Source organism: Oncorhynchus tshawytscha, linkage group LG24 (assembly GCF_018296145.1).
Source record: "Oncorhynchus tshawytscha isolate Ot180627B linkage group LG24, Otsh_v2.0, whole genome shotgun sequence".
NCBI classification, from domain to species: Eukaryota; Metazoa; Chordata; class Actinopteri; order Salmoniformes; family Salmonidae; genus Oncorhynchus; species Oncorhynchus tshawytscha.
Window position 1 is genome coordinate 10,881,844 of NC_056452.1, and position 26,005 is coordinate 10,907,848.

The 26,005-nt window shown below is 43.4% G+C and overlaps 1 protein-coding gene across 2 annotated transcripts; it reads left to right on the forward strand.

Moving 5' to 3' along the window:
- Window positions 1–9,133: 9,133 nt before the first annotated feature.
- Window positions 9,134–26,005, forward strand: LOC112223262 (serine/threonine-protein kinase BRSK2). Of its 2 annotated transcripts, none has more exons than XM_042305303.1 (19): window positions 9,134–10,474; window positions 10,705–10,799; window positions 13,449–13,534; window positions 14,047–14,187; window positions 14,837–14,953; window positions 15,115–15,148; window positions 15,425–15,493; window positions 15,835–15,981; window positions 16,523–16,554; window positions 16,733–16,897; window positions 17,289–17,386; window positions 17,816–17,969; window positions 19,674–19,734; window positions 20,501–21,140; window positions 21,234–21,282; window positions 21,439–21,562; window positions 21,957–22,167; window positions 22,616–22,699; window positions 23,008–26,005. In XM_042305303.1, the coding sequence occupies exons 1-19, from the start codon at window positions 10,390–10,392 to the stop codon at window positions 23,229–23,231; spliced, it is 2,616 nt and encodes an 871-aa protein (XP_042161237.1). In that variant the 5' UTR covers window positions 9,134–10,389; the 3' UTR covers window positions 23,232–26,005. The 2 variants fall into 2 exon arrangements, with proteins under 2 accessions (XP_042161237.1, XP_042161238.1); XM_042305304.1 differs by having other exon boundaries at window positions 20,861–21,140.

The window sequence follows — 26,005 nt, forward strand, 5'->3', positions numbered from 1 at the left end:
TGAAAATGCATCATAATGGCTGCATCATAATGCTTTTGGTTTAAAAAATCTCAAACTATATGGCTCTGCAAAACAGTTGTTGGAGGTGTCCACTCACATATCAACAACTGCATATCTCAAGGCCCACTGCCCTGTTTTCCCCACTAACAATTAAATCCTTCCAAACAATGCTGTCAAATAAGGCAAGGCTCATAATGAATCAAGTAAGAACTAGGTTTAAAACATAGGCAACAAACATGAGCTGGTAGATTAGTTGGCCTATTCTGGAAAGGGGGAAATATAGGCTACAGTCCCACCTTGGATGTTCGTAACGGACATGCAGGACAATAAATACATAGCCTACTACTATACTGTTTTAATATAAATGACAAAACAGAGTCCTTGATGACAAAGGAGGCCCAGAAGAGGTGAGCCTAACTTCTGTCTTTCTGTGAGGCTCAGCAGGGACTTTGTTGAGGTTCTACATGATTGGAGAGACACGTTGTTGTCCATTATAATACAAACACTTTGAACACTGAAGGATTAGGAATTCAACGGAAACATACTGATAAAGGACATTACATTACAGCAATGGCAGAGACATGCTCACCACAGTCCACATACTCCACACCCCCAACCATGAACTTACAGTGAGCTGTTGGGAGCACTTCTCCACTCTCTACTGCTCCATTGTTGCCCACAGCTCCACCATATTCTCCTTCATCTCCCTGCAGTGCTCAATCATCACCTGGACCATGTTGACCAACTCCATCTACCCTTTCCTCCATGGTTCTCCCCTGGACCTCCAGGCTCTCTCTAATCCTCCATCACCCTTGGCAACTCCTCCCTGGCCTTGGTCCACAAGTTCCTGGTGGTTGAGGGGGCTGAGGTTTCTCTGCTCCTGGATTGAAACATTTATAACAGGCCACCCAAAACATTTAGTTTGGCCTGCCAGAGGCTTCCAGGATGATATTAGCCTACATTAATGTTCAAAAGTTTGGGGTCACTGAGAAATGTCCTTGTTTTCCATGAAAACATACAAGAAATGAGTTGCAAAATGAATAGGAAATATAGTCAAGACGTTGACAAGGTTATAAATAATTATTTTTGATTTAAATAATAATTGTGTCCTTCAAACTTTGCTTTCGTCAAAAATCCTCCATTTGCAGCAATTATGGCCTTGCAGACCTTTGGTATTCTAGTTGTCAATTTGTGGAGGTAACCTGAAGAGATTTCACCCCATGCTTCCTGAAGCACCTCCCACAAGTTGGATTGGCTTGATGGGCACTTCTTACATACTGTTAGCAGTTGACGTTATTCTTTAATAACACAGACCCCAAAGCAAATCAGGGGGAGGAAAATAGGTTTATTCAAATAGGACAAATCGTGCTTGGAAGTAGATGGCCATTATCCCCTGTCCTCAGTGATGCACTCCAGTGATTCTCTTCTGTGGTTCTCCCCTGTGATTATCTCCCAAGAACGAAGGGACAGGATCTAGTTTTATAACCCAGCCCTAGCCTGTGGTTGACCAATTAGAAGTCATTGCGGTACAACTGGGCCAATGGCCAAATAACAAGTATACTATTTCAGGCTCACTGTATAGACAAATTCCTCCCATGTCTCTGACCCGTTGATAAATAATTCCCTGTTACAGAAAAAACACTATTTCCATTGATCGTTAATGATATTGACTTTTCGTCCTCTTGACCTCTCGTACTCTGTCTCTGCGTTGTGTATTTATCTTCAAAATATTCTAATAGTACCATACGGTCAAGCTGCTCCCACAACAGATCGATTGGGTTGAGATCCGGTGACTGTGCTGGCCACTCCATTATAGACAGAATACCAGCGGACTGCTTCATCCCTAAATAGTTCTTGCATAGTTTGGAGCTGTGCATTGGGTCATTGTTCTGTTGGAGGAAGAAATTGGCTCCATTTGGGCCGTTCACAGGGTATGGTATGGCGTTGCAAAATGGAGTGTTAGCCTTCCTTCTTCAAGATCCCTTTACCTTGTACGAATCTCCCACTTTACAACCACCAAAGCACCCCCAGACCATCACATTGCCTCCACCATGCTTGAGAGATGGCATCAAGCACTCCTCCGTCATCTTTTCATTTTTTCTGCATCTCACGAATGTTCTTCTTTGTGATCCGAACACTTTGGAAAAAAGTGTTATGGACAGACCAATCTTCTTCTATCCAGTGTCTGTGTTCTTTTGCCCATCTTAATCTTTTATTTTTATTAGCTAAGTCTGAGATGTGGCTTTTTCTTTGCAACTCTGCCTAGAAGGCCAGCATCCCAGAGTTGCCTGTTCACTGTTGACGTTGAGACTGGTGTTTTGCGGGTACTATTTCATGAAACTGCCAGTTGAGGACTTGTGGGGCATCTGTTTCTCAAACTAGACACTCTAATGTACTTGTCCTCTTGCTCAGTTGTGCACCGGGGCTTCCCACTCCTCTTTCTATTCTGGTTAGAGACAGTTTGTGCTGTTCTGTGAAGGGAGTAGTACACAGCGTTGTACGAGGTCTTCAGTTTCTTGACTATTTCTTGCATGGAATAGCCTTCATTTCTCAGAACAAGAATAGACTGACGAGTTTCAGAAGAAAGTTATTTGTTTCTGGCAATTTTGAGCCTGTAATCGAACCCACAAATGCTGATGCTCCAGATACTCAACTAGTCTAAAGAAGGACAGTTGTATTGCTTATTTAATCAGTACAACAGTTTTCAGCTGTGCTAACATAATTGCAAAAGGGGTTTCTAATCATCAATTAGCTTTTTAAAATGATCAACTTGGATTAGCTAACACAACGTGCTATTGGAACAGAGGAGTGATGGTTGCTGATAATGGGCCTCTGTACACCTATGTAGACATTCCATAAAAAAATCTGCCATTTCCAGCTACAATAGTCATTTACAACTTTAACAATGTCTACACTGTATTTCTGATAAATTTGATGTTATTTTAATGGACAACAAATGAGCTGTTCTTTAAAAAGCAAGGACATTTCTAAGTGACCCCAAAACTTTGAACGGTAGTGTATATATTGATCAACAGATTTTTTGGGAGTCTTTTTGGCCGTGGCTCAATACTGACATTACATTTTGGTCCAGGAGGTTTCACCACGTTAGGTTTACAAATCATAGGAACGCTGCAATGTTATGTTACAGTAACCCCCTGGCATATGTTGAATCCAATCATAAAACATAACATCAGTTTACCTGTTGCTGAAGGTCACCAGTAGATCTTGGCTCCTCAGTTGGCTCATGACATTCATCAATCGTCTGAAAGCAGCACAAAGCAACTCAAAATTGGAAAATGAAAATGCTACAGACATTCAGCTGTTCATACAACATACTGTAGATACTTTCAGATAAATATTGTTTAGAAAATCTTTATTCCACTTCAGTAATGTTAAAGGGGAAATCTGCAGTTCAAACAGTAACAAAGCTTCACCCTGCCGCTGTTTTGGTAAAAAGCTGAGGGATGGGGCTAAAGAAATTAACCACTCTCAAATTCATAGACAGAGCTATGGATGCAAGGAATGACCATCCATGATATCAAAAGTATATTTTTAACCATGTTATACAGAGCTTGTATAAAATTACATTCATATCAAATCTAATTGTATTTGTCACATGCACCGAATACAACAGGTGTAGACTTTACCGTGAAAAGCTTACTTACAAACAACACTGAGTTTTAAGAAATTAGAATTAAGAAAATATTTACTAAATTAACAAAAAGTAACACAATAAAATAACAATAATGAGACTATTCACAAGGGGGTACCGGTACAGAGTCAATGTGCGGGGGTACAGGTTAGTCGAGGAAATTTGTACATGTAGGTAGGAGAATAGAGACTATGCATAGATAATAAACAGCAAGTAACAGCTGTTTAGTAGCAGCATTTGATTAGTTGTTCAGCAGTCTTATGGCTTCGGGGTAAAAGCTGTTAAAACTTCTTAGGGCTAAGCATCCTGCTAGCGGGACAACTTCTGGTGAAACTGGAGGGCACGCAATTCAAATAAATAATCATAACAATTATGGATATTAAACATTTAGGTACATACAAGTGTCTTATATCGGCTGAAAGCTTAAATTCTTGCTAATCTAACTGCACTGTCTGATTTACAGTAGCTATTACAGCGAAAACATGCCATGCGATTGTTTGAGGACGGCACCCCACATCAAAATATTTTTCCACCGGCACAGGTTTCATAGATTCACAAATAGCGATTAAATATCCACTTACTTTTTGAAAACCTTCCTCTGATTTGTTATCCAAAGGGTCCCAGCTATAACATGTAGTGTCGTTTTGTTATATAAAATCCTTCTTTATATCCCAAAAAGTCTTTAGTTGGCGCAATCCATTTGAGTAATCCACTCATTCAACATGCAGAGAAAGGAATCCAAAAATTGACCCCTAAACTTTGTTTCAACAAGTCAAAATACGTTTCTATATACTCCTCAGATACCCTAAAATGTAATCAAACTATACTATTTCTTACGGAAAGAAGTATGTTCAATAGGAAACCGATTTTAGCAGGTGTGTCTTGTCTTCATGGCATGCCCAAACATGACTTTCCAAGACTGTGTCCCTGTACTAAAACTGATATTTCTTATTTGTTTTGGAAGTTACAAGCCTGAAACCTTTAATATAGACTGCTGACACCCTGTGGAAGCCATAGGAATTGCACCCTGGGAGCTAGAATTCAGTATGCCCCTACACTTTGCGTTGTAAGGCCATGGTCTCTCTCAAAAAAATCTGGTTGGTTTTTCTTTGAATTTTCTCCTACCATATCTATTGTGTTATAGTCTCCTACATTATTTTAACATTTATGCAAACTTACGTGTTTTCTTTCCAATGGTACCAATTATACACATATCCTGGCTTCAGGGCCTGAGGAACAGGCAGTTTACTTTGGGCACATCAGTCAGAAATGGAGAAAAAAAGGGGCCTAGCCCTAAGAAGAGCCTTTTGAACCTAGACTTGGCACTCCGGTACCGCTTGCTGTGCGGTAGCAGAGATAACAGTTTATGACTCGGGTGACTGGAGTCTGACAATTTTTTGGGCCTTCCTCTGACACAGCCTAGTATATAGGTCATGGATGGCAGGAAGCTTGGCCCCAGTGATGTACTGGGCCGTACGCACTACCCTCTTGTAGCGGCTTACTGTCAAATGCAGACCAGTTGCCATTCCAGGCGGTGATGCAACCAGTCAGGATGCTTGATGGTACAGCTGTAGAACTTTTTGAGAATCTGGGTACCCATGCCAAGTCTTTTCAGTCTCCTGAGGGGGAAAAGGCATTGTCGTGCCCTTTTCACAACTTCTTTGTGTGTTTGGAACATAATAGTTTGTTGGTGATGTGGACACCAAGGAACTTGAAACTCTCGACCCACTCCACTACAGACCTGTCGATGTGAATGGGGGTGTGTTCGGCCCTCCTTTTCCTATAGTCTACGATCATCTCCCTTGCCTTTGTGGGCACTATGGTGTTGAACACTGAGCTGTAGTCAATGAACAGCACTCCCACATATAGTTGAAGTCGGAAGTTTACATACACTTAGGTTGGATTCATTAAAACTCGTTTTTCAACCACTCCACAAATTTCTTGTTAACAAATTATAGTTTTGGCAAGTCGGTTAGGACATCTACTTTGTGCATGACACACGTAATGTTTCCAACAATTGTTTACAGACAGATTATTTCACCTATAATTCACTGTATCACAATTCCAGTGGGTCAGAAGTTTACATACACAAGTTGACTGTGCTTTTAAACAGCTTGGAAAATTCCAGAAAATGATGTCATGGCTTTAGAAGCTTCTGATGGGCAAATTGACATCATTTGAGTCAATTGGAGGTATACCTGTGGATGTATTTCAAGGCTTACCTTCAAACTCAGTGCCTCTTTGCTTGACATCATGGGAAAATCAAAAGAAATCAGCCAAGACCTCAGATTTGTTTTTGTAGACCTCCACAAGTCTGGTACATCCTTGGGGAGCAATTTCCAAATGACTGAAGGTACCACGTTCATCTGTACAAACAATAGTACACAAGTATAAACATTATGGGACCACGCAGCCATCATACCGCTCAGGAAGGAGACGAGTTCTGTCTCCTCGAGATGAACGTACCTTGGTGCGAAAACTGAAAATCAATCCCAAAACAACAACAAAGTACCTTGTGAAAATGCTGGAGGAAACAGGTACAAAAGTATCTATATCTACAGTAAAACGAGTCCTATATCGACATAACCTGAAAGGCCGCTCAGCAAGGAAGAAGCCACTGCTCCAAAACCGCCATGAAAAAGCCTGATCATACTTTTCGGTCCTCTGATCTGATGAAACAAAAATAGAACTGTTTGGCCATAATGACCATCATTATGTTTGGAGGAAAAGCGGGGAGCTTGCAAGCTGAAGAACACCATCCCAACCGTGAAGCACGAAGTTGGCAGCATCATGTTGTGGGGGTGCTTTGCTGCAGGAGGGACTGGTGCACTTCATAAAATAGATGGCATCATGAGGGAGGAAAATTATGTGGATATATTGAAGCAACATCTCAAGACATCAGTCAGGAAGTTAAAGCTTGGTCACAAATGGGTCCAAATGAACAATGACCAAAGTTGTGGCAAAATGGCTTAAGGACAACAAAGTCAAGGTATTGGAGTGGCCATCACAAAGCCCTGACCTCAATTCTATAGAAAATTTGTGGGCAGAACTGAAAAAGAGTGTGCGAGCAAGGAAGCCTACACACCTGACTGTCAGGAGGTATGGGCCAAAATTCACCCAACTTATTGTGGGAAGCTTGTGGAAGGCTTCCCGAAAAATTTGACCCAAGTTAAACAATTTAAAGGCAATGCTACCAAATACGAATTGAGTGTATGTAAACTTCTGACCTACTGGGAATGTGATGAAAGAAATAAAAGCTGAAATAAATATTTTTCTCTACTATTATTCTTACAGTTCGCATTCTTAAAATAAAGTGGTGATACTAACTTATCTAAGACAGGGAATTGTTACTAGGATTAAATGTCAGGAATTGTGAAAAACTGAGTTTAAATGTATTTGGCTGCGTTGTATGTAAACTTCCGACTTCAACTATAGGTGTTCCTTTTGTCCAGGTGTGAAAGGGCATTGTGGAGTTTGATTGAGATTGCATCATCTGTGGATCTCTTGGGGTGGTGTGTGAAGTCGTCCAGAACAGCTGGTGCTCTCATGCATGCTTCAGTGTAGTTTGCCTCAAAGCAAGCATGAAAGGCATTTAGCCCATCTAGTAGGCTTGCCTCACTGGGCAGCTAGTGGCTGGGTTTCCCTTTGTAGTCCGTAATAGTTTGCAAGCCCTGCCACATCTGACGAGCGTCAGAGCCAATGTGGTAGGATTCAATCTTAGCCCTGTTTTGACGCTTTGCCTGATTGATGGTGTACAACCAAAGGAATAAAACAAACATAGGACTATATTTGGGTTTTTGATGAAGTACAGCAGTTGGACTAAGCTCATGAGGCATTTATAAATTACTTGCGGTGCCCCGCCCCCCTCTTGCAAATCAAACATTTATTTATCTGTTTAGCTTTCTGGTCTCTGGATATACCATTATTCTCTACTCCGGAGTATTTATACAAAAAAATCTGTGGGGTCATGGCACTTGTTTTCTACATAAAATGGAATGTTGTGATAGGCCTATCCTAAACCCATATTATCCAGATATAGGCTTATTGAAAAACAGTATAGGCATAGCTGCAGGAAGACCTAGTGGAGATTTGGGGTGGCAGGTAGCCTAGTGGTTAGAGTGTTTTGCCAGTAACCAAAAGGTTGCTAGATCAAATTCCTGAGCAGAAAGGCAAAAATCTGTCGTTCTGCCCCTGAACAAGGCAGTTAACCCACTGTGCCTGGCTGTTATTGTAAATAAGAAGTTGTTCTTAACTGACTTTCCTAGTTAAATAAAAAATAAATATATATATGTTTAGAGTTAGGGGTGCTGGGTGGGAGTTGATCAAATATTTGTGTAACCTAAATACAGATAGATTAGAGCCTTCTCTTTTCAGCAGCAGTCATTTGCATTCCAAACTGTTTTCCCTGCTAATTTATTTTTTAAATATTGTGAAAGGCCAGGCAATTTTAGCTGCTGTTCAATGAGGCAACCAGTTGTTACATCCTCCATTCAGGCTACAAATGCGTTGGTTTCCTCCTTAACTCGATTCAATGTCACCTCTGTGGAAAAAAAATATGCATACTGTCTTTAATAAAACAACATTTTACACCACCATTTTCGGATGTTGCACATTGAGTATATTGGTTATCCCTGGTTGAATGCAGTACACTACACTACTACTAGCATGGTGGCAGAAAATGTTGTTTTATTAAGACAGCACGCATGTTTCCCCCTCCCCCCACCGACGAGCCATTAAATCGAGTAAAGGAACCGCCTGAATGGCGGTTGTTTTGTGTACCAACCGGTCGTCGGGGGACACTAGTGTATTACTGACTGGGATCTTTAATTCCAGATGATAGTGAGGATCCATAGCGCTCACTAGCGGCTCAAATAAATCCTGTAGACCTATTATATTTGTTTAGCAATGGAATTACATGATTACCTTTTAAAATGAATAATATTCTGAATTTGTGTCCGACATGCAATAAAACATTGTAATTGTCCATACAGCTATTGTTATAGTAGGCTATTTGCGACTAAATTCGAATCACAGGCCAATGTGTAGGCTATAGCCATTTGACAGAATTTCTGTTTAACAAAAAAAAGGCCTAGGCTACATTAAATGTAGCGTGTACTTTACTAAACCTAGCTGTCATTCTAATTTAGAAATCAACCAAAAAAACAGGCAGACTATCATTTACATCACTGACTTTCGAATGGTCAGGTAGGCCGTCAGGGGTAATTTTTAGGCTGCTTAATACCAACTTTGCCCAATGCAAAAGGTGGGTCAAACGTATTGCAAAAAAAAATATATTCTTTATAAAAGTTAGATTCATCCTGGTAAGAACTTATTCCATAATTCAAAACAAAATGTGCTTCTGCTTGCAACAGCAGTGCCGCATATGCGATGTATCTGAGGTGAATGCAGAGAGACAAGCGTATTTGAGGAAGATCAAAAGGGAGGGGTAGAAAGAGGGATGGAGAGGGAGTGGGACCCGGATGCTGATGCGAATGAGGCGAAGGAAGACGAGAGAAAATATCGATTTACGGCAAGAAAAAGCAAAGGACTGTAAACGGGGAGGCCCTCTCACGCAATGTGTGCAATTATATGAAAACGTGCCTGTCTAGTATAGTGTGAATACATATGCAGATATTTATTTCTCACTAGCAAATCGTTGATTTCATGAAATTGGAACCGGCGAGGGAGGACACGCCAAAAGGAGAGAGAGAAGATGCTGTGATACGCTTAGCCTACTGGCAGGGCTAGAGCGAGAGGGAGGGGGAGGGTGATACGGTAAAGATGGTTGTTTTGCAAGGGACGCATCTTTCCTCTAAAAAAATCGCAACGATGTGGCTGTTGGACGAAACATATCATTTCGCGTTACAAAGAAACTTCAAAATGATCCGATTTTGACAGACGCTTAAAAGACGTGGATAAACGTAGGCTAGGCTAACCACAGTGTATGGACGCACTTGTGTGGCTAATAACTCGAAGATAACATGCGGCTCCACCTGCGATATAGGCCTGCCACAGTGAATACCATTTACATCTGTCTGCATTGAACTAAAAGGACGTTTTTGTGTTGCGATACGTTGTTTGAATGAATTGATGTAGCATCCCAATGATAGTAACCTGTTTGTGATCAGGTTGCAGATAGAAAAAGAATGGTGCAGTCAAAACTAATGTTGATAAATATCTATTGACGGTTGGTGCTGTCAAACAGATAAGATATTGGTACTGATCTCTGTTGATTGACCAATGTATCAAAAGCAAAGCTATTTCAAATCTGAGAACTGTGACACATAGGCCTACCATGTTATCAATCTTGTCATACTTGTTATCATGATAGTTGTCGCTATTTTGAGTTTAGGCTAGTGCATACATAACATGATATGTGTGTTATAGAAATCCATTTACTCAGCTGTTGCCTACCTGTGATAGTTTCAGTTTCAGTATAATACTTGTCTATATCGAATGAAAGCAAAAATACATGAGTCCAGAACCACCGAACCAGAAAGAAGTAAAACCACAATTCTTAATTCAGGACTTGTCCGGTCTTTAGCTCTGAATATAGACCTATATTCAACTTCAGTCTATCTCAAAGCAGCGTTGCAATATTTTTTCCTAACCATTACCATTGTTATCCAGGCTTCCTTTTTTTTTTTTTCGAGGGCGATAATTCATGAAATCCTCCTAACTATAGAGCTAGTTATCACCATTAGCCGTTGTAAGTCGTAGCCAATAGGTAGAGCAGTATGAGTAAGGAACTGTCACTAAGTCAGTCAGCTCAATATGTTGGGCCATATCGACTGGAAAAAACACTGGGGAAGGGCCAGACAGGTGAGTTTTGAATTTCACCGTTTTTTCCCCCCCTTCTTCATCTTCGTGAAAAATAATAGTGTGTTTATTATGGGATGGAGGGATGGATGGACGGGCGAGTGGTTGCAGTGGATGGGGTGGATTGATGGACAGATAGATGGGAGTCATGTATGTGTTTTGTGAATGTGTTAAGAATGCGTAATACCCTTATGTTGGCCAGTGTATGGTGAGCATGTGACTCGCTCTCTCAGGCCTGGTGAAGCTTGGAGTTCACTGCATTACGGGACAGAAGATAGCCATCAAAATAGTCAACAGGGAGAAACTGTCCGAGTCCGTTCTGATGAAGGTAAGATAATGATGACGCGAATAAGGATATCCCAGTATGATGACTACTTTTCTAAAAACGGACAACATTACGATTAGCTGGCTGTTTGCAGTAGTTGGGTTTTCCAATAATATGTTTTATTTCACTTAATTTTAACATTGTCGTAAAGAGCACATGTTCAACTTAATAATAAAACACTTTTTTCCCATCTCAAGAGGTTAAATAAAAAATGGACAATAGTAAGTGCCAAATAAAGTAACAAGGTTGACCGTAACAGGGTTGACGACTTCCTCTTAAATCAACCATACAGTGGGGCAAAAAAGTATTTAGTCAGCCACCAATTGTGCAAGTTCTCCCACTTAAAAAGATGAGAGAGGCCTGTAATTTTTATCATAGGTACACTTCAACTATGACAGACAAAATGAGAAAAAAATCCAGAAAATCACATTTTAGGATTTTTAATGAATTTATTTGCTTAATTATGGTGGAAAATAAGTATTTGGTCACCTACAAACAAGCAAGATTTCTGGCTCTCACAGACCTGTAACTTCTTCTTTAAGAGGCTCCTCTGTCCTCCACTCGTTACCTGTATTAATGGCACCTGTTTGAAGTTGTTATCAGTACAAAAGACACCTGTCCACAACCTCAAACAGTCACACTCCAAACTCCACTATGGCCAAGACCAAAGAGCTGTCAAAGGACACCAGAAACAAAATTGTAGACCTGCACCAGGCTGGGAAGACTGAATCTGCAATAGGTAAGCAGCTTGGTTTGAAGAAATCAACTGTGGGAGCAATTATTAGGAAATGGAAGACATACAAGACCACTGATAATCTCCTTCGATCTGGGGCTCCATGCAAGATCTCACCCCGTGGGGTCAAAATGATCACAAGAACGGCGAGCAAAAATCCCAGAACCACACGGGGGGACCTAATGAATGACCTGCAGAGAGCTGGGACCAAAGTAACAAAGCCTACCATCAGTAACACACTACGCCGCCAGGGACTCAAATCCAGCAGTGCCAGACGTGTCCCCCTGCTTAAGGCAGTACATGTCCAGGCCCGTCTGAAGTTTGCTAGAGAGCATTTGGATGATCCAGAAGAAGATTGGGAGAATGTCATATGGTCAGATGAAACCAAAATAGAACTTTTTGGTAAAAACTCAACTCGTCGTGTTTGGAGGACAAAGAATGCTGAGTTGCATCCAAAGAACACCATACCTACTGTGAAGCATGGGGGTGGAAACATCATGCTTTGGGGATTTTTTTCTGCAAAGGGACCAGGATGACTGATCCGTGTAAAGGAAAGAATGAATGGGGCCATGTATCATGAGATTTTGAGTGAAATCCTCCTTCCATCAGCAAGGGCATTGAAGATGAAACGTGGCTGGGTCTTTCAGCATGACAATGATCCCAAACACACCGCCCGGGCAACGAAGGAGTGGCTTCGTAAGAAGCATTTCAAAGTCCTGGAGTGGCCTAGCCAGTCTCCAGATCTCAACCCCATAGAAAATCTTTGGAGGGAGTTGAAAGTCAGTGTTGCCCAGCAACAGCCCCAAAACATCACTGCTCTAGAGGAGATCTGCATGGAGGAATGGGCCAAAATACCAGCAACAGTGTGTGAAAACCTTGTGAAGACTTACAGAAAACGTTTGACCTCTGTCATTGCCAACAAAGGCTATATAACAAAGTATTGAGATAAACTTTTGTTATTGACCAAATACTTATTTTCCACCATAATTTGCAAATAAATTCATAAAAAATCCTACAATGTGATTTTCTGGATTTTTTTTCTCATTTTGTCTGTCATTGTTGAAGTGTACCTATGATGAAAATTACAGGCCTCTCTCATATTTTTAAGTGGGAGAACTTGCACAATTGGTGGCTGACTAAATACTTTTTTGCCCCACTATATATCCTCTTGTGACAGGGGGAATGGAAGCTTGTGTGTGTAACAGGGAGGGGCAATTGAATGCAAACTTCACAAAAAACATCAATTGTTTAAACATTTCGAGCCTTTCTATCTATGGGTAACAGGGTTGACGTGTTATGCTCGACCAGCTCAGTTTCCCACTGTAAAAGTAGTTCACCTGCTTTTACACAATTATTTGACCATTAGACGCTCAATGTCTCTTTTGTAAAATATATTTGGAAAGGATTAGTTTCACCATATTAAAACGTCACTTCATGTAACAGGGTTGACCTTAAAATGAATCGCTAATAATGTATTTTGTTGTATTTACTTACTTACATAGGCGTATGTGTGCTGCAATTCAGCTTTTAGCTGCAATTGTGTACAATTCCCCCCCCAAAACGTAAATATATATATATATATATATATGTGTGTGTATATATGTGTGTATATATGTGTGTATATGTGTATATATATGTAACTTTAATGCAATATACATAGTAATTACTGTTAGGAATAGTAATGAAATTACATGCATGCAAAGGCTCTTCAACAAGACATATTTCATCAAGTATGCATTAAGAGTGAACACTGGAATGTAAATTCCTCTCAAATTACAATTTTATATTGCTCTCTCTTCCCCCCTCTCTCTTTCTATCCCCATCTCTTCTCTCCCTCCCTATATCCCCCTCTCTCACTTTCTCTCTCTCTCCCTCCCCCTCTCCCCCATCTCTTTATAACCCCCCATGTCTCTGTCAAGGTGGAGAGGGAGATTGCCATCCTGAAGCTAATTGAGCATCCGCATGTGTTGAAGCTGCATGACGTTTATGAGAATAACAAATACCTGTGAGTTCATTCATTGTACATTCAGGTGCGCCCCTCGGCTCTGCCTGTGCCCTGTAGCTCTAGACCCGTGGGTGTCATGTGTAAATATTAATCAAAGGACTGTATTAATCTGCTTCGTCTCTCTCTCTTGAAGTCTGCAGATTTCTGCCATCAGATCTCCCATTGACTTCAATGCATGTTGTTCGCAAATATCCAAATTACACAAGCCTGTCCTCAAATTAGGATTCAACCCTCTTTGAATTCTTGCTCAACTTCTCTCTCTCTCTCTCTCTCTCTCTCTCTCTCTCTCTCTCTCCTCTCTCTCTCCCCCTTTCTCTCTCTCTCTCTGTCTCTCTCTCTCCTTTCCTCTCTCTCTCTGTCTTTCTCTCCCCCCATCTTTCTCTCTCTCTCTCTCTCTCTCTCTCCCCTCAATGTCTCCCCAACCTTTATCCCTATCAATGAGTTACCTCCCTCACCCCTTTCTCATGCCCTCTATCTATCACCCACCTCCCTCCCTCCCTCCTTCTCTGTAGGTACCTGGTGTTGGAGCATGTGTCAGGTGGGGAGTTATTTGACTATCTGGTGAAGAAGGGCAGACTGACACCTAAAGAGGCCAGGAAGTTCTTCCGACAAATCATATCGGCCCTGGACTTCTGTCACAGTCACTCTATCTGGTAAACAACTTTATTCATGTACAAAACCTATTGTGTGTGTGTGTGTGTGTGTGTGTGTGTGTGTGTGTGTGTGTGTGTGTGTGTGTGTGTGTGTGTGTGTGTGTGTGTGTGTGTGTGTGTGTGTGTGTGTGTGTGTGTGTGTGTGTGTGTGTGTGTGTGTGTGTGTGTCGTCCAGCGGTTAGAGCCTCTACTAACTTTCACGTCTTTCCTCTACTGTCCTATCGTTCAATAAAGGCACAACAAATATGAAATGATTGGGACTGCTCACTTTTTTAAAAATGTAGCATTGAAAATAATAAAATAAATGTATAATTTAGCAACGCCTAATTGAGCTTGCCTGGTGCAATGGAAAAACTCGATTAGTCCCAAAAGTGAAAACCCTGCCCAACTTGCTCTCCAGGCTCAATCAAATGGTCTGGTCTGGTCTCATTGTTTTTCTGCTTCCTTATGAGTAATTCCCATCTATTCACGCCCTTGTCAATATCTCACTAATAATGCCATTTTATTTGAATCTATTCTTATTTTACTCGCTCAGTGTTTTATTGCTCACTTCCAGTAGATTATTTAAGGTCTCACTAATAAATGACTTCTATTCCGTCCTATCCTATCGCACTCAACTCTACGCTGCTCTATTCGCGCCGTCACACAGTCACAGAGACCTGAAGCCGGAGAATCTGCTCCTGGATGAGAAGAACAACATCCGCATTGCAGACTTCGGCATGGCCTCCCTACAGGTGGGGGACAGCCTGCTGGAGACCAGTTGTGGGTGAGTATGCTGTGTGTGCATGCGTGTGTTTGTGTGTGTGTGTATGTGTCTGTGTGTGCGTGCAGTACATGTGTGTGTGTGTGTGTGCAGTACATGTGTGTGTGTCGTATGTGCTGGTAAAAGCTCGCATCTTCTCAAGGCCTCACTTCTATCCATTTCAGATCCCCACACTATGCCTGTCCAGAAGTGATCCGGGTAGGTTTCCGGCTCGTCTTCCCTTTTCGTTATTTTAAGTGTCTAAGATCACCCAACCAAGTGAGATATAGAAATGTAATGATTGATAAGACATAAGAAATGTAAGTATTTGATAAGGTAAGAGTTTGCTGATACCAACATGTGTATGTAGGGAGGGATACATGTTGCATAGTACACATCTCTCTCTTTCTCTCTCTTTTGCTTTCTCTCTCTTTCTCTTTCACTCTCTCGCTCTCTTTCGCTCTCCTTCCCTCTCTCTCTCTTTCTCTCTATCAGGGAGAGAAGTATGATGGTCGCCGGGCAGATGTGTGGAGCTGCGGAGTCATCCTCTTTGCTCTGCTGGTGGTGAGAAAGTGTCCCGTTTGCCCTCTTTGCTTACGTCTTACACCTACCCAATCCTTTCAGATCGAGAGGAGGGGCTAGGGGTCCATTTAGAATTGGGTTATAACCTTGTGACCCAAAATAACTGGTCGGTTTGCTTGGCACAAATGAAGCCTAGCCCTAGACTAAAAAGTATGTTCAATGGAGACCCTCCATTGAAGGTGCTTCTTTGTCCAAGACTAGGTTTAATCTGTGCCTGGATAACCAGCCCAACATGTGTTTGTATGTGCAGTCACGCCTCCCATTCCTTGTAAAAAGGCCTATTTAACAGTAACGTCCCTGTTCCCCTGTCCTCTCCTCCGTAGGGGGCCCTACCATTTGACCATGACAACCTGCGTCAGCTCCTTGAGAAGGTGAAGAGTGGGGTGTTCCACATGCCCCACTTCATCCCCCCGGACTGCCAGGCCCTGCTCAAAGGCATGATTGAGGTCGACCCCGACAAGAGGCTCACGGTACGAGAGAGGAGGATAGGCAGGCTGAGCGGTAGTGGGAGAAGGAGGCGGGGAGGGAGAGGTTAACCCCCCGACAAGAGACTCACGGTACGAGAGAGGAGGATAGGCAGGCTGAGCGGTAGTGGGAGAAGGAGGCAGGGAGGGAGAGGTTAAACCCCCGACAAGAGACTCACGGTACGAGAGAGGAGGATAGGCAGGCTGAGCGGTAGTGGGAGAAGGAGGCAGGGAGGGAGAGGTTAACCCCCCGACAAGAGACTCACGGTACGAGAGAGGAGGATAGGCAGGCTGAGCGGTAGTGGGAGAAGGAGGCAGGGAGGGAGAGGTTAACCCCGACAAGAGACTCACGGTACGAAGGTGGGGGGGTGAAGGAGGGAGAGGAATGAGATTGAGATGCCTAAAATGTAGCCAAAAGTGATGAGAGAATCTCTTTCCAGTTTCAAAAGTCAGGCCCAGCAGGAATTGTTTACACCTTGCGCTAGCAGCCATCTGTGTCTTTGAACAGACTGTACTAATCGTTCCATCTGCCCTCTCGCCCTTCCAGCTAGAGGCCATCCAGAAGCACACCTGGTATCAGTAAGTATGGATTAGTTTGGTCTGCCTTTGAATTATAAATAGGGATGAATTGGGAATTTGAAGTTGATGCCAAACATTGTGTATGAGGCCCAGTGTTTTGGGTCACTAACATGGGGATGTGTGTCTTTGTGTGTGTGTGTGGTGCGTGTATCTGTTTGTCTGCGCGCGTGTGTCTCAGGTCGGGTCGTAACGAGCCTTGTCCTGAGCAGCCCGCTCCCAGGCGGGTGTGTGTGGGGCGCATCCTGTCACTGACCGAATTGGACCCGGACGTGCTGGACAGCATGCACTCTCTGGGCTGCTTCAGAGACCGCGGGAAACTCACCCGTGACCTGCAGTGTGAAGAGTACGTGTGTCTGTTTGTGTGTGTGTGTGTCTGTGTGTGTGTGTGTGTCTTCTCTCACATTTCTCTCTTTGTCATCGGTCTCTTTCTTTTGTTGTTTAGTCTAGCTGGGCCCATGTCCACCTTTTGTGTCTTCTTTCTTCTTGTGTTCAACCTGTCTCTCGTCTTGCTACCTTCCTCCAAATTGTATTCCTGAATTGAAATCTTTCTACACAAATCTCCCCTTGCCTTTTGTTTTGCGATTTACGAGAAAGTCCAAGTGCGTATCTCAAGATTCAACTCTCTTTAAAGGCCTCCCTCCCTCCCCCCGTCTCTTCCTCCCTCCCTGCCTCCCTCCGTCTCTCCCTCCCTCTCTCTCTCCCTCCATCCCTGCCTCTCTCTCTCCGTCCCCCAGAGACAACCAGGAGAAGATGATCTATTATCTCCTGTTGGACAGGAAAGAGCGTTACCCCAGTTACGAGGATGAGGATTTGCCGCCCCGAAATGACGTAGGTGAGTCCCTAGGTGTCAGGAGCGAGCCACTAACCGCACTGACTTGACTCCGTCCCTGTCTGGTCCGCAGTCTTCCTCCTGCCCCTCTGTCTCTGTGTCCCGGTGTGCACCTCACTCCTGCTTCTCCACGGACCCACCTTTTAAACCTAATTCCTCATTTTCCTGTTCGAATCTGGACACTGATGCATATGAGTGTGGGGTAGAAGTGTGTTTGGGGAAAGGTGTGTTGTGTGTTTGTGTTTGGGTTGTGTATCTGTGTGTGTGTGTGTAGGGGGGAGGTTAGGTGTGTGTAGGGGCTGCCTGTGTGTGTGTGTGTCGGGATATTTTAGTAGTTGTGATAGCCTTACTATATACATTGTATGTTCTGATTAGGGGGGTTGGGGGGGCTCTTACTGTGTAATGGACTAACTCCACCCTGGTGTCCCTCAGCGGACCCCCCTCGTAAGCGCGTGGACTCTCCCATGCTGACGCGTCATGGCCGCTGCCGCCCGGAGAGGAAGAGCCTAGAGGTGTTGAGTGTGACCGAGCAGGGGTCTCCCACCCCAACCCGCAGGGCCCTAGACACGGCCGCACACAGTCAGAGGTACTGGAGGGGTGTCACACACACGGTCCGCAAACACACAAAAAAAAAGGCAAATGCAGGCGCACACTCACAAAGACAGACAGGCGCGCACACACACACACACACACACACACACACACACATACATACACATACACACATATTACATTCTTACAGGCCAAAAACATTTTGTTAGTCACATACAGTGCATTCAGAAAGTATTCAGACCCCTTGACTTTTTCCACATTTTGCTACGTTACAGCCTTATTCTAAAATTGATTCAATTGTATTTTTTCCTCATCAATCTACACACAACACCCCATAATGACGAAGCAAAAAACAGGTTTTTAGAAATGTTTGCAAATGTATTAAAAATACAAAACTGAAATATACATTTACATAAGTATTCAGACCCTTTACTCAGGACTTTGTTGAAGCACCTTATGCAGCGATTATAGGCACACCTGTATTTGGGGAGTTTTCCCATTCTTCTCTGCAGATCCTCTCATGCTCTGTCAGGCTGGATGGGCAGCGTGGCTGAGGTGTTCGATCGGGTTTAAGTCCAGCTCTGGCTGGGCCACTCAAGGACATTCAGAGATGTGTCCGGATGCCACTCCTACGTTGTCTTGGCTGTGTGCTTACAATCGTTGTCCTGTTGGCGGGTGAACCTTCACCCCAGTCTGAGGTCCTGAGCACCCTGGAGCAGGTTTTCATCAAGGATCTCTCTGTACTTTGCTCTGATCACCTTTCCCTCTATCCTGACTAGTCTCCAAGTCCCTGCCGCTGAAAAACATCCCCACAGTATGATGCTGCCACCACCATGCTTCACCGTAGGGATGTTGCCAGGTTTCCTTCAGACGTGACGCTTGGCATTTAGGCCAGAGTTCAATCTTGGTTTCATCAGACCTGAGAATCTTATTTCACATGATCTGACTCCTTTAAGTGCCTTTTGGCAAACACCAAGCGGGCTGTCATGTGCCTTTTACTGAGGAGTGGCTTCCGTCTGGCCACTCTATCATAAAGGCCTATTGGTGGAGTGCTGCAGAGATGGTTGTCCTTCTGGAAAGTAACTCTGGAGCTCTGTCAGAGTGACCATTGGCTTCTTGGTCACCTCCAAACACTTTCCATTTAAGAATGATGGCCACTGTGTTCTTGGGGACCTTCAATGCAGCAGAAATGTTTTGGTACCTTTCCTCAGATCTGTGCCTTGACACAACCCTGTCTTGGAGCTCTACGGACAATTCCTTCAACCTCATGACTTGTTTTTTTGCTGTGATATACACTGTCAACTGTGGGACCTTATATAGACAGGTGTGTGCCTTTCCAAATAATGTCCAATCAATTGAATTTACCACAGGTGGACTCCAATCAAGTTGTAGAAACCTCTCAAGGATAATCAATGGAAACAAGAAGCACCTGAGCTCAATTTCGAGTCTCATAGCAAAGGGTCTGAATACTTATGTAAATAAAGGTATTTCTGTTTTTTCCTTTTAATAAATTAGCAAACATTTCTAAAACCCTGTTTTTGCTTTGTCATTATGGGTTATTTTGTTTAGATTGATGATCACTTTTAGAATATTGATGTTATATGATGATCAATTTTAGAATTAAGGCTGTAATGTCATTTTATTTGTCACATTTTACTTGAGGGTGACATATTTTTTGTTCTCTTCACCTTTATGATAACGACCTTTAAAATGATGACCTCTTGTGACCCCTCTACAGGTCTCGATCAGTCAGTGGGGCGTCCACCGGCCTCTCCTCCAGCCCTCTCAGCAGTCCCAGGGTAAGAGGCTTGTTGGCCAACACTTTTAACATCCTCTCTGAAATGATAAAGTATACAACGTTGACCCTGAACTGTATATGTCAGATAATGGTTGTCTTTTTTTTGCCACGTTCAAATATTTATTGACCATTTTCACATTGCTTTAACATTGCGTTAATGTTGCTATAACGCTTCCTCTAACTCACTCAAGCTCCTTGGTCATTCTGAGCCATTTTACATGTCATACCACACTATCAGAATAACTCTTCTTTGGCATTTCTCTCCTTCTTCTTTCTCCACATCCACACTTTCGAGAATATATGGCACAACTTTAAAAACGTGTTTTGTAAAGCAACACAGCACATAAAGTAAAGATAAAACATGTTTTGGGTTGCAGAAATGAAAGATATAACTGATATAACTGTAACCGTGAAAATGTCAACATACTAGTTGAATTATTATTTTCCGGATCAGCAAAAGCAGAAACAGAGTCATAATGTATTGCTTGCGCCATTTTGTAGTTTTTGTCTTCCATACTATTTCTGACATGGAGGGATTTTTGCGTGCTGGGTTATCTAAAGTGTTAGCTGAAAGTGATTTTAAAAAAGAAGAGTGAGAACTAATGATTTTACATTCAGTTATACAAATAGCTCACACCATCAGTGCAGCTTCTTCACCATCATTCAAGAAGCACTCCTTTGTCATAACCCATAACACTCATTTCCATCCCTCTTTTTCCATTTTCCCATCCCTCTCTTTCTCTTCTTCTTTTCCATCCCCCCCCCAGTCCTATCAGAGCCCTGTCTTCACGTTCAGCCAATCAGACGTCACTTCCACCACCGCTCACACTAAGGACCCATCCAAACCAGGAAGTGCCACCACGCCTCGGTCGGCCCGAGCCCACGACAAACCCAAAGCGGCCCAGAACCCCAAAACCCAGACCCTGCCCACCACCACCAAGGGCGGTCCCGCCACCAATCGGCCCCACCTCCAGCCCATCAAATCTCTCCCCATCCACAACTCACCCTCCCGCTCGCCCTCCCCCCTCCTCTCACCCATCCCCCGCTTCTTCTTCTTCCCCTCGCCCTCCGTGCTCAAGTCGGTCACTAAGAGCTTCTACCCCAACTCTACCCACTCTGTGTCGCAGGTCACCCCCCAGGGCTCGCCGCTGCCCACCCCCATGGGCACCCCCGTCCACCACCCCCACCACCCCTCCTCCTCCACCCCTCCCTCCAACTCCTCCTCGTCCTCCTCCTCACGGGCGGAGGGAGGCGGAGGGGTGGGCTCCCTGTCCCTGACTCCGCCCTCCAGCCCCGGAGGGAGTGGCGGCATGGCGGCTAGCAGCTCTGCCCACTGGAGGACCCGTCTTAACTCGTTCAAGAACAACTTGCTGGGCTCACCCCGCTTCCACCGCCGTAAGATGCAAGGTAACTACATAGCAATAGATTTTAAACAGTTTAAATGGAGTTTTAGCAAATTAGAATACAGAGCTACATGGAACAAATGTCTTGTTTTCTCAGTACCCACATTAGAGGACATGTCCAGCCTGACCCCAGAGTCCAGCCCTGAGTAAGTCATACACACACACACACACACTCATGAACATGCCTCCCAGATGCCCTGCGTCGAGGACCAACTCATTTGACCACGCCACAACCTTCTCTTTGTGTGTCTGTCTGTGTCTGTCTGTTTGTCCGTCTGTGTATGTGTGTCATGCTCCCTCAGGCTGGCTAAGAAGTCGTGGTTTGGGAACTTCATCAGCCTGGAGAAGGAGGAGCAGATCTTCGTGGTGATCAGAGACAAGCCGCTGAGCTCTGTCAAGGCAGACATCGTCCACGCCTTCCTCTCTGTGAGTATCTGACTCTGCGCTGAACATCCTGAGTTAACAATGTCCGAGACTTGTCTTGAGAAAGGCCTACATTCTAGCTTGTTTAAAAAAAAATCACACTTCAGTCCTAGTAATATGGTCATGTTTTTGAAGTGTTAGGAATTCATCTTGTGAGCCTTTATATTTTCAATGTAATCCGCTTTATTGACAGACAAATGTGTCGATGTGGCTCAAATGGAAGAGTTCAACTCTCTCTCTATCATTCTCTCCAATACCCCAATCTCACATTGACCCTTGACCCTCTTTATCTGTCTCCCCCTCTTTTACTTTCTCTACCCACATCTCCTTTCCTTTCTTTTCATTACCCCACATATTTATCTCTCCCTTTACTTACCCTATCCAACCCCCGGCCCAGATCCCCTCCCTCAGCCACAGCGTCATCTCCCAGACCAGCTTCAGAGCCGAGTATAAGACCTCCGGCGGCCCCTCCGTCTTCCAGAAGCCTGTGAAGTTCCAGGTGGACATTGCCTTCTCCGAGGGAGAGAGGGAGCGGGAGAGGGAGAAAGCCGAGCGGGAGGGCAAGAGAGAGGCGGGCATCTACAGCGTGACGTTCAGCCTCATATCAGGCAAGTGGAGCTTGGAATGGGAAGGACCGGTGTTCATTCGAACGCTGTCAGTTGGTGATTTACAGCATCTGGTTTATATGGTGGATTGGATTGTTACAGTTCATGCAAATGAATTAAAGTAGGGCAGGTTTGTTATGGTGGAAGGGAGAACTGTGTGTGTGTGTGTGTGTGTGTGTGTGTGTGTGTGTGTGTGTGTGTGTGTGTGTGTGTGTGTGTGTGTGTGTGTGTGTGTGTGTGTGTGTGTGTGTGTGTGTGTGTGTGTGTGTGTGTGGGTGGGTGGGTGGGTGGGTGGGTGGGTGGGTGGGTGTGTGCGGTGCAGGTGTGTGCGGTGCAGGTGTGTGCGTCTTTAGTGCTGGTAAAAGCTTGCATCTTCTCAATGCCTTTATGTGTGTGCGTGCGTGCGTGTGTGCGTGCGTGTGTGCGTGCATGCGTGCGTGTGTGTTCGCAGGTCCTAGTCGCAGGTTCAAACGAGTGGTGGAGACCATTCAGGCCCAACTTCTCAGCTCCCACGATCAGCCCATGGGGGTCTCTGGTGAGTCACACACACTCTCTGTTACTCACACACACCAACCTCACACACCATTTTCCCACATCCAGGTTCACGTCATGATAACTTAAATGAATAATCCATCATTTGCGTTGGAAATGTTTGAAATGATTGAAATTGTTATAAATGTTTGTATATGTTTACAAATAATGAAATACGAATGTATTAATAGTATGCACACTATTAATAGTTGATTCATTATTTGTGAAGATTATTATAGTGTTTACCCCACATTCTTACACACGCTGGTTTCACCTACGTGAATGGAGTCACTGTATTCTCTCCCTCTACAGACCCCTTCCCAGATGAGAAGAACAGTCGGCCCCACAGTACCCCCACCCGCCAGAACTCCCGGCGCTCCGAGGGCGGGGGCGACCGGTGCGAATGGGGCGAGCGAGGGGACGGAGGAGGTATCGGAGGCGGCATCGGAGGCAGTGGGGGGGTCCTGCAACGCCGAGGCTCCGGGAAGGAGAGGACCCGACTACTGTCCTCCAATGGAACACAGTCCCAACCCTAAATCGGAGAGAGAGAGAGAGAGAGAGAGAGACCAGTCGGGTAGTAGGTGTCCAGACTCCATTGGTGAAAAAAACAAGACAAATTGTCATCAGACGAAACCCAAACCCTTCACAAACCATGAGGTATACAGTATCTCCCATTCAACCCCCAGAAGATGTCTCAACAAGATGCTTTAAGCCTGAACACAAGCTGATATTTTTTTCTGCTTTTCACCTGTGTTAAAATATACATTCATGTTGATTCACTGAATCAAGCAGGGATCCCATTCAAACCAGTAATAAAACAAAAACATTTTCCCAAAGGGGATACAATAGATGAGCCAGACACAGCACAGGTCAAACTAGGAACTTTGAAGAAGCGCTAATTTGCATGCCAATTAGCCAGTCATTACGATAAAGGGTGTTTGATTTGGATTATAAGATCTGCTAGCATACCATTCCTTTGCAATAACTCAAGCAAAAAGTTAAGAACGGGTTTCAACCATCCTGTGATGGTTCTCAAGAATACACAACGCCCCCTTCCCGTACCTCTACCCCACAGCAGCATAACTGAAAAGGATACCCGATGGATACCTTGATGTGCCCAACATTGTACGTACATTTACTCAAAAGACAATGAAAGGTGATGGAGACACGTAGAGAACCCTCTTGCTTAATATCACAGACCACCCATTCCAGAAGTTAGAACCGGCTGCCAGTTCAATGAATGACTTTGGCGACAACACCTTCAGATCATGTTTTAAAAGGGAGAAATGAGGTCCTTTAAAAAAAAAAAATTTAAAAAGGCATTTTCAACATCCTCTTCTTTTGCGGTAAAGAAATGCAAATTAAGCTAACTAAGTGAATGTGAAAAATATTTTTTTATTTAGGTTTAGTTAAGATGATGTAGTTATTGATTTTGAGGTTGGCGCTATCAGCGGAGATACAGGAGAGGAACGACAACAGGAAGACTTGACATCCTCGACATATCTGCTCCAGTATCTGAATGTGGAACCCACGCCGATGGGAATTTGAACGGAAGTCGGAACGAAGTCACCATTGATGTATTAGAAAACATTTCTTGTAATTTCTTTTTACTCAGAGACAAATACAATGTAACCAGGATGTAAGCGTCGTCGGGAAACCTTTGCTCTGAAGAAAAATATTTTTGATTTGAAGAGAAATATGAAAATATATTGAAGAAGAAAAAAAACATGGGCAAATAGTTACATGGGTTGGACTTCCACTATCTGTCCCTGACTCAATGAGGAGAGAATTCCAGACCTATGGATTGGACAAACTCCATCTGAGCTTGTCTCATATCACCACCCTATTCACATATTGACTCCAAACATAGATTTCAACACGCATTGATCGATGGACATTCTCGTGAAGCTGTACTCAAAATGCTGACGTATTACTCCCTTGTTATCGAAAGACTTCAAAAAAAAAAAGGCAAACAAAATGATAGCCCTTCTGCCATCACCAATGAGCCAAGTGATCCATCCTCTGCACCCGCGGCGTCACCTTATATCACCGCTCTACAAGCAGACGTAGCTGTTTTGACGATCATGTATTACAACAGTATTATGTGATAGAAACTAGACACATTACCAGCCAGTCTTCCTTACTGCACAATATGCAACAGATGCAGAACGTTTTGAGATTTTCCATTTCCTTGTTTATGTATTTCCGTATTTATTTACTTATTTATTTACTGTTAATGTATTTATTGATATATGATTTATTTATGTGGGAAATGTATCTTGCACCAACAGAAATATATCAGGAGCTAGGGATATAATGTTTTTCTTGTCAACATAATTTTTTTCTTTGATTTCTTTCTCTTTCCCAGGACACTCATTTTGTTTTTGGATCATGAACTTACAACATTTACATTCCTTCCCAGCATTCTGTCTAAATGTTAGTGTTTTAGTTTCTATTGTATGAATTTGTTTATATATTTTATGTTCTGTTCGGGGTCGAATTCACTGGGAACGAAACGGAAGCAAACGGACTGAGACAGGGAGGGACTACATTGAAGTTGTCCAATGAGATACACTGTTTTTTGTTTGCAACGTGTTTCGCTACGGTGGGCACTAATGAATACGACCCAGTTCTGATTATTGGATTGTAAGAGTTACGTCAATGACTGAGTCATGGGTTTATATTTCAGATCTGTTCCACCACCTGTGACCAGGTTACAGGCAAAGGGGTGAGAGGGACTCTCTTTAAGCATTCTGTATAAAGTGACTGAGCCAGCAATGAGCACATTGCTCTAGCACGCTAAACTGTCCACATTCATTGGCAGACACGAGCAAACCACCATCGTACACCTTTCCTCTGACAACATCAAACGCTCATACTGCTCCCATGTCTTTCTTTATGCTTTTCCCCTTGACCTGATGCGTCTGTCATCACCAGTTCCAGCCATCGTTGTGCGGACCACTTGACTTCGAGAGAGACCACGCTGTGCACGTCGGGGGCGTCACTGTCGCTATTCACCTTTATGATTGTTCACTGTCATTTTCATCATCATCATCATCATCACCAAGATCATTATATTCATCATCCTTACTCTAGCTAAGATTGTAAACTATTGTCCATTCCTAAGGGTCAGTAGAATAAGGTGTTAAAAAAGAAATGTCTGTATCATAATTTAAATATAAAAGTGCACTATTATAACTATTGCCTGTGATAAAAAAAAAACATGAAACAATTATGGTTGAATTGATGGTCAAAATAAAGAGACATCCACCTTATTGTTATGATTATAATAATAAACTCTAAAATAGTG

Bases quoted from the DNA above. Each gene is read 5' to 3' on its own strand.
- LOC112223262 (XM_042305303.1), top strand. From the start codon at position 10,390: ATGAGTAAGGAACTGTCACTAAGTCAGTCAGCTCAATATGTTGGGCCA. The intron at 16,555-16,732 runs GTAAGTATGGAT...CGTGTGTCTCAG, and splicing joins CAGAAGCACACCTGGTATCA to GTCGGGTCGTAACGAGCCTT. The intron at 19,735-20,500 runs GTAAGAGGCTTG...TCCCCCCCCCAG, and splicing joins GCCCTCTCAGCAGTCCCAGG to TCCTATCAGAGCCCTGTCTT.